At 43.8% G+C, this 13,075-nt stretch overlaps 1 protein-coding gene across 3 annotated transcripts in view; it reads right to left on the reverse strand.

Annotated features, from left to right (window-relative positions):
- Positions 1 to 10,324, reverse strand: part of RICTOR (RPTOR independent companion of MTOR complex 2) — a 103,604-nt gene extending 93,280 nt beyond the window's left edge. For all 3 annotated transcript variants that reach the window (XM_053296254.1, XM_053296253.1, XM_053296252.1), the window contains exons 1-2: positions 10,255 to 10,324; positions 10,028 to 10,075 (exon numbers count right to left, since the gene is read on the reverse strand). In XM_053296254.1, coding sequence (XP_053152229.1) covers positions 10,028 to 10,075; positions 10,255 to 10,303 — 97 coding nt within the window. In that variant the 5' untranslated portion in view covers positions 10,304 to 10,324. The remainder of the gene's footprint in view (positions 1 to 10,027; positions 10,076 to 10,254) is intronic.
- Between the last annotated feature and the right edge of the window lie 2,751 nt (positions 10,325 to 13,075).

Genomic DNA, 13,075 nt, shown 5'->3' on the forward strand with positions numbered 1-13,075 from the left:
GAGCAGGATCCAGATCAAGCCAGGTGATCATGACCAAGCAAAAACTTGCATCTCTGGGCAGTTTACAATTAAAATAATATAAGCATTAAAATAATTAAATTTGGAATCTTTTGCAAACATGGAATATTAGAGGTTCTCAAACTCTCACTGAATGACTGTTTGAGATCAGTCGTGGACAGTGTTCCCTCTAACAGGGAATCCCAGATGCTTTTGACTACAACTCCCATAATTCCCATCCAAAGGCCATTGTAGCTGGGGATGCTGGGAGCTGTAGTCAACATGATCTGAAATTCCCTGTTAGAGGGAAGGCTGATCATGGACTGCACAAGACTGAATAAACTGAAGCTCAACCCAGATAAGATGTTAATCATGGATGGCCTACCTGATCTGCAGATGAAAAAAGTCACCTGTGCTAGATGACATCACATTTCTCCTTAAGGAATAGCTGCACAGTCCAGGGTGTGTGTATGTATGGATCTGGCTCCATTTCTGAACACAATGGTGGCAGGGGCCATCTAGTTCAACAAACTGTATCCTCTCTTGGAAGACAGGAACCTTGCCAGTCATACATGTCTTGGCAATCTCTAAATTGGACTAGTGTCTACATACAATTCTACATACAAGCCATTGATGCTTCAGAAATATTCTTTGGTACAGAACAAGGCAACACAATAACTAGCTGGTTCAAGTTGCTGGAACTCTAGTATGCCAGTGCTAAAAGAGGTTCTTCATGCAGACTATTTTCTGGGCTGAATTCCAAGCACAGGTTTTGAGAGAAACAACCCAGGTCCAGGATATTTTAGAAGATGCTTTCTCACATACAAGTTTACCCAGGTATTAAGATATTTTGATGGTGTCTTGCCATTGAACCTTTGCTGGTTGGTTGACAGGTTAGAATCCACTAAGAATGGAATCTTCTCAACACTGTTGTCTCATTTATAGAATGATCTACCCGCCCCCCGCCAAGAAGTTCAGAAGATCAACTCACTGTTGATTTTTGGAAAGCAGATGAAAGTCTTAAAGGCTTTCTTGGCTTTCTCTGGAACATAGGAAACTGCCATATACTGAGTCAGACCATTGGTCTATCTAGCTCAGTATTGTCTTCACAGACTGGCAGCGGCTTCTCCAAGGCTGCAGGCAGGAATCTCTCTCAACCCTATCTTGGAAAAGCCAGGGAGGGAACTTGAAACCTTCTGCTCTTCCCAGAGCGGCTTCATCCCCTGAGGGGAATATCTTGCTCACACATCAAGTCTCCCATTCATATGCAACCAGGGCAGACCCTGCTTAGCTATGGGGACAAGTCATGCTTGCTACCACAAGACCAGCTCTCCTCTCTATAAAAAGGTTTTATATTACAAGTGACCAGGCTCAAACTATCACACTTTGGACACATTATGCGAAAACTCAGCTCCCTTGAGAAGTCCATAATGTTGGGAAAAGTTGAAGGAAAAAGAAGAAAAGGACAACCAGCAGCAAGGTGAATGGACTCAATTACGACAGCAATGAATGCACCACTGAGAGACATTAAAGGCCAAGTTGAAGACCAATCATCCTGGAGAGAATCTATCTATATGGTCACTAAAAGTCGACACCGACTTGACGGCACTCAATCAACTGAACTGTTCTAAAGCTGTTCATTCAGTTGTATTAGGTATAATTATTTTAACTGTTTCATTGTAAGCTACTTTGTGGGACTATTCAGGTGGAAAGGTAGGTTAAATGTTTTTTAAAAACAAACAAAATAGCATAAAGTTAGCTCATAAAAACGTACATTACATAACCGATGTTATTTGTTTGCAACTTTCAATAGTCCAAAATATGAAAATGCCAGACACATCTATCCTTTGTATGTGGAATTACAGTATAGAGACTCAGTTTCACTTTTACAAACTCCTAAGGTCCTCAGTTGTGCATCTATGTTTGTTAATTTTAAAGCAGATTTTCACATCATCGGGCAATGTTTGGCTTTAGCAGAGCTCTCATAAGGCATACACATGGAGAATATCTTCTAAACCACCCGATACTAGAATATAGCTCTCTTGCAACTGAAACAGCAATCTTATACCAATCTTCCTGCATTGTTCCAAGTTTTGGGAAAACCCGAATGCCTGGTCCTCACAGTGCCCAGAAACATTAAATGTTTGCTCAGCTCTATGTAGAGCTGGCATCTAACATGACCTCTTATAGACCCCCAAATGTATCCTCCTCACTCCAGATTTGCAATGCCACCATGGGAGCTGTAACGTGACACAGATAATGCCACAAATTCTGGTCACAATCTTATTCTAGACTCAGTTTAAAAGTTACTTTTTCAAGTTACATTTTCTTAGCAATTGCTACCCTAACTGTTCAGAATATAAAGTGTGATAAAACATTAGAAGTAATTTGCTGGCTCATTGAGATGTAGGAACAAGAACCAATGTACATATGGAGTTCGAGTGGCGTGTCTGCTTCTTGAGATAGCACCCACATAGGGCAGACTATGACTGCAGAACAGAAAACATGAGCACTGACCCTCTTGCTTAGCCAAACAGCAACACATACACCGAGCAAACTGCCATAGGTATTTATGGCATGCAGTGGAGCCACGTGTCCTGAAGGCTGATCTACATGAAGATGAAAAGCACAAAGAAAAGTAATAACAAATGCCTGACATGATTTTTTAAAACAGCTGTTTTGCCTGAAGGCATACATGCCAAAACAAAATTCACCTGATCAATGACACAACATTCTTCTCTGAAATGGATGAAAGAGATATGAGTAAACCAAAAGGCTACTTCTATTAACAGCACCTGGTATACTTCATCAATTCACAAGAAGATACATACATTTTGAAAATGTTTCAGTAATTCTGAAGACTATTTGCCCATACAGAATTCCAATGCACTTCTTTGCACTTTTGTTTGGAAGAAGTAGGCAAGTGAAAACTTGAGTATTTTAATTTGAAGTAATATTTACTTAGATTTATACCCCACTCTTCAATCAAATGATCCTCAAGCAACTTATAAGAGATTGAAATGAAATTTACAAACATACATGTCACATACTCAAAAGCCCTTAATCCTCTGACTGATGGCAGAGGTAAAAGGATGCTTTCCTTTAGAACTACAGTACCTGAGAAATTGGTAGCTGGAGCCCAATAATGTTTTATCTGGCAGGGAGGGGGAAGTGAGTTTCCTGCAACTGCTTTCTCTCTGGCTGTGGCTAGGGCCAGGCTGGTCTTCCCTTACCAAGATGTTTCTCCTAGGAGGCTGGGTTGTGCTCAAAATTGAATTATTAAATATTGTTTTGGGGTAAGAATGCCTTGGAAATTAATACAGGTTATATTTTTTAAATCATTCACATCTGACTGAAAAGAAAAACATCTATTATTTTAATGGTAAATAAATACTGTCATTTAAAATAAGGAAAACAAGTAATCATACTGGATGCAATCAAATGACAAGTTACATATACTGCCAGGTAGATTTACAAAAATCAAAAGCAATGGGGGGGAAGCAATTTAAATCACTCTTTCAAATCAGCTTTCAAATCAAGCACTAACCAAGTGACTGATTGATTGATTGAGTGCCATCAAGTCGGTGTCGACTCTTAATGACCACATAGATAGATTCTCTCCAGGATGATCTGTCTTCAACTTGGCCTTTAAGGTCTCTCAGTGGTGCATTCATTGCTAACCAAGTACTATTAGTTAGTACATAACTAAGTTAGTACATAACTAACCAAGTACTATGACAATAAAAGCATATTCCATATAGAGTTATTACACAATCTCGGGCTTAAAATATAAAAACCGACAACTTGAATTGAGTCTGAAAACAAGCAGGTAACCAATTCAAGTCACACAAAATCAGGGTAATATGCTCCCAATGAAAAGTTACTTCTGGTTGCAGCATTTTATACCAATTGAAGTTTCCAGACACTTTTCAAATGTCCTTCTAGAATGCACTGAACAAGGCTAATCTGGAAGCAGCCACAGCATGGATCTGTGGGCTAGATTAGACCTATTCTAGATAAGATCACAGTTGGCAAACCAGCCAAAATTGATAAGCGATTGGATGCACCTGGTTGGCCACTGCGTGAAGCAGGATGCTGAATTAGATGAGCCTTTGGCCAGATCCAGGAGGGCTTTTCTTATGTTCTTATGATAAAAGGCACTGGTTGCCACTGCTGCTAAACCACAGATTAAGGAGCACTGCCAAACTGTGAACTGATCCTTGAGGACACGTATGACCACATCAGGCTAAACACCTAATCCCAGATCAGTTGACATCCAACTAGCTACATCTCTGTCTAGACTGGGAATTACATTTGTTCTCCCATTTATTGCTTGTTCTCAGCCATTCAGTACCATACAGCTATCAAAGACCAATTCAGGATGTTGACACATTATCCAGTGTGCAATATACACAGTGTCGCTCTATTATTATTATGGAATAAAAAACAACAATATTTTCAAAAAGACTCACTCAACCATTGTAATTGGACATTCAGGCCTTCTCCTTAACAATTTCATTTCAACAAGAGACATTCCAGTAAGGGATTATACTACAAAGTTTTCCCATCCATCATCAGTCTGTTTCTTGCTCTTGCTTTGAGGCCCATTGTTGCCAAGATGACTAGCAATTTGCTGTCAACTGTTTATTAACTCACCACAAATCTGTGATAAACTCTACTGCTGAAATTACAACTTTAAACGTGCATTTACTTCCCTGGGACCATTTCACATTGAACAAAGTAGGAGTCATTTCTGAGCAAATATGCTTAGGAATGAGCTGTTAAGAAAGGGAAGACCGGGAGGGAACCTAAGTGAATAAAAGTTTATCCACTATATATTAGGATATAATCATTATCTCATTTCTTCATATACAAGACTCAGCAAATTTATTAATGATGCAGCAACTAACAAGCAAGCCCCATGCCAATTTTCTAGCTGCCTTTCCCCCACTCCATGTCACAGGGTGGACATGTGGAAGGAATGATGAGTGGGCAAGCACATCTGCTACCATTTTAAAGCATTCCCTACAGCTGCTGCCGCCACCAGTCCTAGGTGAAGGAGCACAAATTTCCTCCTGTTCCAGCTGAGTCCCCCTCTGGCTTTAAACTGTGCTTCAAACTCCCTCCTGAGCATGCTTCAAAACACTACATGCCTCCACCTCCATGTCTCTCGTTGCTACCACTGATGGCTGCAATTCTGAACACACTTATTAGGGAGTAAGATATCTTGAATACTCTGGAATGCTTCAGTGGGAATACAACTGAATAGGACTACAAACATACAAACATTCATAGGACAACACCAACAGCCTTTCTCTAGACCAGTGTTCTTCATTATAAGGCTCAGGGACCAGTGGTGATCCCTATCAACCCTAGCTGCAGTTCCCAAAATGTTTATTGGGCCTGTGTGAAGTTTCAGCCAAAACTAAATACTCTGCACAGTCCCACTGGCACAATGATAAAGACAACCATTCTCATGCCACCGTGCTGTGTGTTGGGCTTTGCCCAGCGCAAGGGGTCCCCTTTAAGGAAAATGGAGCCCCTACACCATCTTGGCAGGCATACACAGAGTGCTCCAAAGTACAACCCTCCCCAGCTCTTTCCTCTTGGAGATCTTAAGAGAGGGCTTCGTTTCTCCTAAAGCGCCTCCCAGCTCTGAGAAAAGCACAGTACTATGCAGTGGTCAGGACAGTGGGAAATGGCTCTCATCTTGAAGGCTTTCTGTTAAAGTGGCCCCCAGTTGAAAAATTGTGAAGACCCCTGCTCTAGACCCCCCAAAAGCCTGTCTCCTACACTGACACTGTGCAACCAATCATATGCAAACGTAGGCAGCCTTGACTCTGCATAAGACTCTGAGAATCTGCTGTGACCCCCACAATGAACACAGTCATCTGGCCCCTAAATCTTCCTAGTGATTAAAAAAGAGGAATGAAAAGCAAAGCATGCATTTTTTGCCTGGACCACAACAGAACCCATGCACTTTTACTTGGAAGTAAGCTGCACAGAACTCAATGAACTGCTCCTTTGGTTAATTCTGCTTCCACTAAAACACTCTTAATTTATCAAGGCTGCTAGGGTCTGCTCTTCTCACAAAACAAGATGGTGGTGGCAGCACTTCAGCAACCCACATGAGGTCAGATTGTGGCTCACTTCTGGGTTGCTATGGACATGCTGAAGAACTCAGGTTTACTGTGCAAGACAGGACTGCACAACTTTTGATCCTGTAAGCCAGGGCCTTGGCAAATTTTTGGGTTGGCTCCTAGATCCAAAAGAAAATGAATGAACCAGATAATGGACATTTGACAAAAGTAGTGGACTTAGTAACAGACATTGTGAGTGGGCTGGTCTTTATCCCCACTACACATAACATACTTGGAACAGAAAGAGAGTTGCCTGTGACAAATCAAGATTTTATTTAAGAACATCTCTGAATAGTCTAGCCTAGTAGCTACAGTTAAATTTCTAGGCGCCATGACTCCCTGGTGCCTGAGATTTGACAAGCTCTGCACTAAACCAACCATAGATCATTAGCAATGCAAGTCAGTTCACAAGCACCTGGAAGATCACAATGAATGGAAAGTGGGCTGTGCTCAGCTTGGTGAATCATAAGTTGTTCAGGCCTTCTCTAAGGAATTGAGAGTGACTTAGCACATTGAAGTAAAGAAAATGCACAAGTAACCCACACTTCTTTCTATGCATTTGGAGTCTTGCCTGAAGGAAGTACATGAAGGGGGAATCAACATGAGCTACGCAAGATGTACCCACATCAAGGGTACATGCATATCTCCAGATAGAATTCCTTCTTTGCATTAAGCCACAGAAGCCTGGGAAAATGCATGAGTCACTTGCACACACTTTACCACTACTTCCACATCATGTATGCAGCAACCCTGAGTTCCATCCACCACAGTTACAACAATCCTGCTGTTCATATGAATTACTTATCCAGGGATTTTTTTTTTTAAGGCAAGATGAACTCTTTCCCTTCTGCCATATGCTGCTGACTCATTTCCAGTTTACTTCAGTCTCTCATTCACCTTGAAAGTGAAAACTGGTCAGAGATTGGGAGTGCATTCATGGGCTGTTATCCAGAGCTCCATAAACAGACTGCATAAACAACAGTGCTCACTTTCCCATACCAAAAGGCAGACATAAGCTTTGCCCCAGGTTAGTTTTAGAAAATATATGTCAACAAACATAAGACAGTTAAATTCATCTATTCTCCAGTCAGCTAGTCTTCTGAAGTAGGTTTGAAGAACTAAACTAATAAATGTCTGTTAGCAAGTTTTTACAAGTTAATGTCACAAACAAATTAAGAGCTGATGGACATATCAGTTTGTTGAAACAGGAGACAGAATACAACATGAGAGGAACCAGGCCTGTACAGGCAGAAGAGACACAAAGCATAGGGAATTCTCAGTGCTCCCAGAACTGTCAGATACACCACATAGCCTATGTCATCTCCATTTCCCAAAGTAACAGAAAAATCACCACTTCCTGAAGGATCTTTTGCACACACATAAAATATATATAGATTTTTGCAATATATAAAATAATGCAGGTATTAACTAGCATAATCCAAGGTAATTTGTAAAGCTATGTGGTACACACATAAAACTGATGCATATAAGTAGAAATGCTGAATTATATCATAGCGAACCTTGGTCTGAGGCTTGTCTGGATTAGAAGCGAATTGTTTGGAGCGCAGTATGTTGAAGTAAAAGGGAGGGGGAGAATACTTGGAGGGTTTGGGGAAATTACCATTAGGTTTTTCAGGACAGTTATTTTATTACTTAGACCTGGAACTTGGGGTGAGGGTGGATAGTGAATTAGATTCTTGGGTTAGGTGAGGTTAGGAACCTGAAAAGGCTATGCTCATAGAAAAAAACAACAATATACTGTACCTGAATAAATGTAATATGGGATACTTTGTACATTTTCCTTATTTTGTTCACAATAAAATAGGTAAACCATAATATCTGGTATGCTCTAAGACCCATGTATTTGCAATGCTTAAACACCTACACTGAAATCCGGGATAAGCACGGCTGGGCTGTGAGAATCTATTTTTCAAGAACAGGGTTGTTGTTTTTAAACAATCTCCACTTGAATTACAATCTTCAATTTCTATTCCTTCAACATTAGTTTCTATTTTCTATAACCACTTAGTCCCACTTCAGGCATTACCAAAGCAGCATGGAAACTGCTTTTCATGCCACTTATATAACATCAAGATGAAGAACTAGGCACACAAGATGAAAGATATAGCATCTTCCCAATTGAGTTTCATCTGGCCCCCAGCAGAACCAAAATATTATACATCCAGCAGAAGTATTATGCTGGAAGTGTTATGGATTTAACAATGTATTTTCAACTCAATGTTCTATTATATCCTAATTGTGCCTTGTACTGCGAACTATTTCATTACTTCCATGTTATTTTCTTGTGAAAATGCATCAGCATGACTTCTATACAACGGTACTGAACACTTTGTTATAAGTATTCAAGTATCTGCAGTACAAAGGATCTAGCAACCATAACATGCAGCTTGATTCTGTTCAACAGATTTAAAATCTAAACACCATTAACTTGGTGAAATAATAGCATCTATAAAATAAAACCAAACAATCCAACAATTGCTGTGTTACATACTAGTTGATATTTGTTTTGGATCTGAACACTGATAGTTCACATGCAACACATTTTGGAACAGCACAGCACATTTTCAGATTAATAAAGATGTATATGCTTGAACTATGGAAGTAAACTTCTATAGCAACTACAGAAAGCATCCAAATGTCATTATGAGAATTCCAACCACTGCCATAACTTAAACAAGGACCATGTGCAGTAATATTAGAAGTCAGCTTGCCTATGGGGACAAGCAGGCGTGAGTTCATCCATAACTATCAACAAGCTGAGGCAGTGATGAAGTATTTTGAAGCAGATCACCGACAACACAGAATCAATTTGCAATCTGATGCCTTTGGAAAGACCACCAGAATCTACATACGGCAAGCTAATCAATGCATAAGTGCTGAAAAGCCCAAACACTGTTAACAGCCCCATCTGCAGCCAGCAGACGGTAAATAATGAACCTGCAACAGAGCAAGCTGTACAAAACAAGTCTAGGGGGTGGAGAGAACAACATACCTGCCAATAACCCATCAGCTGCTTATTGTTCCTATGCTTTCCCTCTTCCCTTCCCCCATGTGTCAAGACTGCCTGAGGAAACAGCTCACCAGAATGAGACACCATCCCTGTATCTTAGCAATCACCCTGTAGGTTTCTCCTCTTTTACAACACAACTGTATAAAACTCCAGCATTTCCATGATGGACCCTGCGGTTCTGTGAGACAGATCAATTGCTTGCTTTTCACCATTCAAAGCAACAGTCACATTATTTCTGTTTACAAGGTAAACACCCACCCCTGTAGCCAAGTGGTAAAAAGATGGGATAAAGAGGGGGGGATGTGGATTATGGGGCAAAGAGTGCTGATTTCTCAGCTATTCGCCCTACATCAAGCTAAAAAAACAACACCCAAAAACCAGAAGTATAGCAGGAGACGGAAGGAACGCACGAGAGCCCCACAGCCCAATCCTATGCATGTTTACCCAGATCTACCGAGTGAGGAATGGGTCTAACTTCCAAGCAAGTGACCGCAGCCGGCTTCTACCCCTTTTGGTTCAGAAGCAAGACCCGCTGGGCTCAACCGGGCCTTATTCCCATAACCTGCACAGGACCGCATCCTGGGGAGGGCCGTATCTTTCCATTCCCGAAGTGCTCCCCACTCCATATCTCTTAAGTGGTGGGAAGGCAGCTTGGGGTGGGGGGCATGCCCCACCCTGAGCTCCCCCATCCCCCCTATTAAATCAGGGGCAGATTCCCAGAGCAGCCCCCCCCCCGCCCCTCATGCCTGGGTCCCAGGCTCCATTCACTCCCATTCTGACACCTACAGGGGATGGGGGAAGGGGAAAGGCGCCGGCTGCGAGCTCCCCACCCCTTCCTCTGCAGGGCCCCCTCAGTTACCTCGGGTGAGATCGAGGGGGACGTTCTCCTCGCCGCTGTCGTTCCGGCCTGTGCGTGGAAGGCGGGCGGGAGGGCGAGAAAAGAAAACGAGATTCGGTTAGAGAGGGGAGGGGAGAGGAGGCAGTTGGGGGGCCAGGGGAGCGAGGCGAGCCGAGGCAGGGTTGGCGGGCGAGGGCGAGCCGCCACGCCGCCCTGCAAAGCCTGGGCCAAGCCCAAGTTCTCCTCACCTCGGATACGGAGGTGCCTCAGCGAGCGGGCGCGGAGACTCACCGCCATGTTGACGGCCCCGCAGTCACAACACCGGAAACCTCGCCCGCTCTCGCGAGAACGAGCAGGGAACCCGGCCGCCCGCCCGCTTGCTTGGTTACTGGCGGGCTCGCGGCGGCAGCGGCAGCAACGCGAAGCCGGCTGTTGCTCGCTCGCTCTCCCCCCCTCCTTCCCCCGCCGCACTCTCCCAAGCAGCGGGACGAGAGACTGGCAGGAGGAGGAGGGCGACACCCGGCGCTGGGCAGCGAATTGTTTTGTTTTGCTTTTTTAAACGTATAATTTTAATTAGAATTAATTTTCTTCGTTTTCACCCCTGTTTTGTGCTGTTTTCATTGTGTGTCTGTTTTATGCTTCATGTTTTTTTATTGTTTCATGTATTTTAATCTGTGTTGGTTTTTAAATATTGTTTAAAGTTTTGTACATTGCCTAGAGATGTACATATCAGGCGGAATAAAAATCATCTACAAAGGTTTTGAGCAGAATGGGTAATCAGGGGTGGGAGTCGGGGCGCCGGGGTGGGGCGGGGCAGGTAGGGCCCACTGGGAATATGCCCAGTTGCTCTGCAGGGCAGTCCGAGCCTGCTTCTCAGGGCCAATCTGAAGGAGAGGAGGTGGGGCTCTCCGGACAGGGAGAGGGCCTAAGTGGGGCTGGGCTGCTGGCGCAGGGAGAGCCCAGCAAGCGTGGCAGGGCACACCAGGTGATGTCTTCATAGCAACATAGGAAGCTGCCAACTTTGGCAGCTTCCTAAGTTGCTATGAAGACATGCCCCCTCTCCTGCTGTTGCTCCCCTGCAACTGGTATTTGAAGGTATCCTTCCTCTGAGCCTGGAGGCATCCCATCGCCTCAAGACCAGTTGCCACGGATAGACCTGCCCTCCATGAATTTGTCTAAGCCCCTTTTTTGAGCCATCCATGAAAGTGAACTAAACATTTGTAAAATCCCTCACATCTCATAGTCCAGACTAACCAGAGATGGGGGCAGCAGGGTAGAGACAGACAGATTTGTTACACTATAGCAGAGCATGAGAAATCCCTTCCACATCTACCCACATTCCTCGTAGATGTGGATACATACCTTTTTGCCCACAGATGTTCAGAAATAACAGCCATCTACTTAAGCACTGAGCAGCTGGCAACTTCAATGCCGTGAAAGCCCTGCTGCTTAATGAGCAAAAGCTTAACTTTTGCATCTAACTTTCTAAATCATTAAACTCCCCTACAGAAGAATGAGGAAAGGGTAGGCAGCTTGACTGGAAACGTATCCTGGAAACAAATCCAAGCCCTTTCTCAGTTGGTTCTCATGTATGCCAGAGTCAGATCAAAATCCAGGCCTGTTAGGATCTAGGGGTCCAACCCACACTGCAATATTCTGTTTGTACATTGGAGTGGCCAAGTACATTGTTCCCCTAGGACACTGCTGCCAACATGCCCACCTCCATCCATCTCCTGGCACCCACACACACTGCAAAAGGTGGACTTTAGCCTCCATCTTGAGCAAAACTGCTGTGTAGACTCAAAGCTTGCACCAGGAGGGTCGGTCTCCATGGCAGGCAAAAGAGATCGAGATCACATAGGCACAGAACTGCATGTTGGATTTAGCATAGCAAGAGGGGGACCTCACTCTGCCCTGGCCTTTTGTGGGAGGCAAAATAACAAGCATTTAATAATGCTTGTTAACAAGCATTAATAAGAGATAGGGATGTGCATGAACTCGTTCAATGATCTATTCACAGGCTGCCGAACCGATTCGAAAGACTGGCATATGAGCCAGTTCGAAGGTGCGGTGGGGGTAGCTTTAAGGCTGGGGGAGGGTGTCCTTACCTGCCCTGCCGTGTTTCCCCCACTTGCACTGCTGTCAAAATTGCGGGTGCAGGGCAGCTGTATACCCTCTTATACTCAGTCAGCATAATACCAGAAGTGGCTGGCACATGTGAGTGACGTGTGCATGCACGCCAGCCACTTCCTCTGTTATTACGCTGACCAGGGTGGCAAGAGGATATACATCTGCCCTGTGCCAGCAATTTTGACAGCAGTACTGGTTGGGGAAACACGGCGAGGGTAGTAAGGACACCATCCCCGCATCGTAAAGCAACCCTCCCAGGAGTGAACGGAACTGGTTCTGCGCACATCCCTAATAAGAGATTGAATGGCCCATGATGTTCATGCTATGGGATAATGAGACCTGATGTCCAGTCTGAGATATTGTACTGGCTTTCCAAATCATTACCATGGGAACACAATTTGGCTAGGTCCTCTGTGCTCCAGTCCACTAACTGTGTAGGCTGTGAGCAACAGCAAAATCTGCAGATTCGGTGACAGCAATGTATAAGAATTTGGTAACATGTGCCTCTGAGCGCCGAGGTGAGTGCTGTTACTGCTAGTGGCTGGCAGCAGCTGGTGAGGGACTGACAGCGGCCAAAGTGGGGCTGGAACAAGGTTGGAGAATGGGTAAAAGCTGTACAGGAGCACTGAGGCCAACCAAATCTGGGGTTTAAAAAAAAGTGCAAAACAAATGCACTGAGGCCTATGGGACTGAGCCTATCCCGGCAGTTCTGAGTGTAACAATGCCCCTTCAAGCATTAATAGTGCAAACTGAAAGTTTTGAGAAGCCGCAAAAGGTGGTGGTAGTGGTGGTGGTGATAACTGGGCGAAATAACATGAGAATGCTGTTTTACTTCTCCATCTATATGTAACAGGCATGCCCATGCCTGTGTAATCTCTTGCACAAACTCCAGTACTGGTTTCTCCTTTGAAGTACCAGCTCCTTTCAAACAGTCATTCA

The sequence above is a fragment of the Hemicordylus capensis genome, chromosome 2, assembly GCF_027244095.1.
Source record: "Hemicordylus capensis ecotype Gifberg chromosome 2, rHemCap1.1.pri, whole genome shotgun sequence".
NCBI lineage: Eukaryota > Metazoa > Chordata > Lepidosauria > Squamata > Cordylidae > Hemicordylus > Hemicordylus capensis.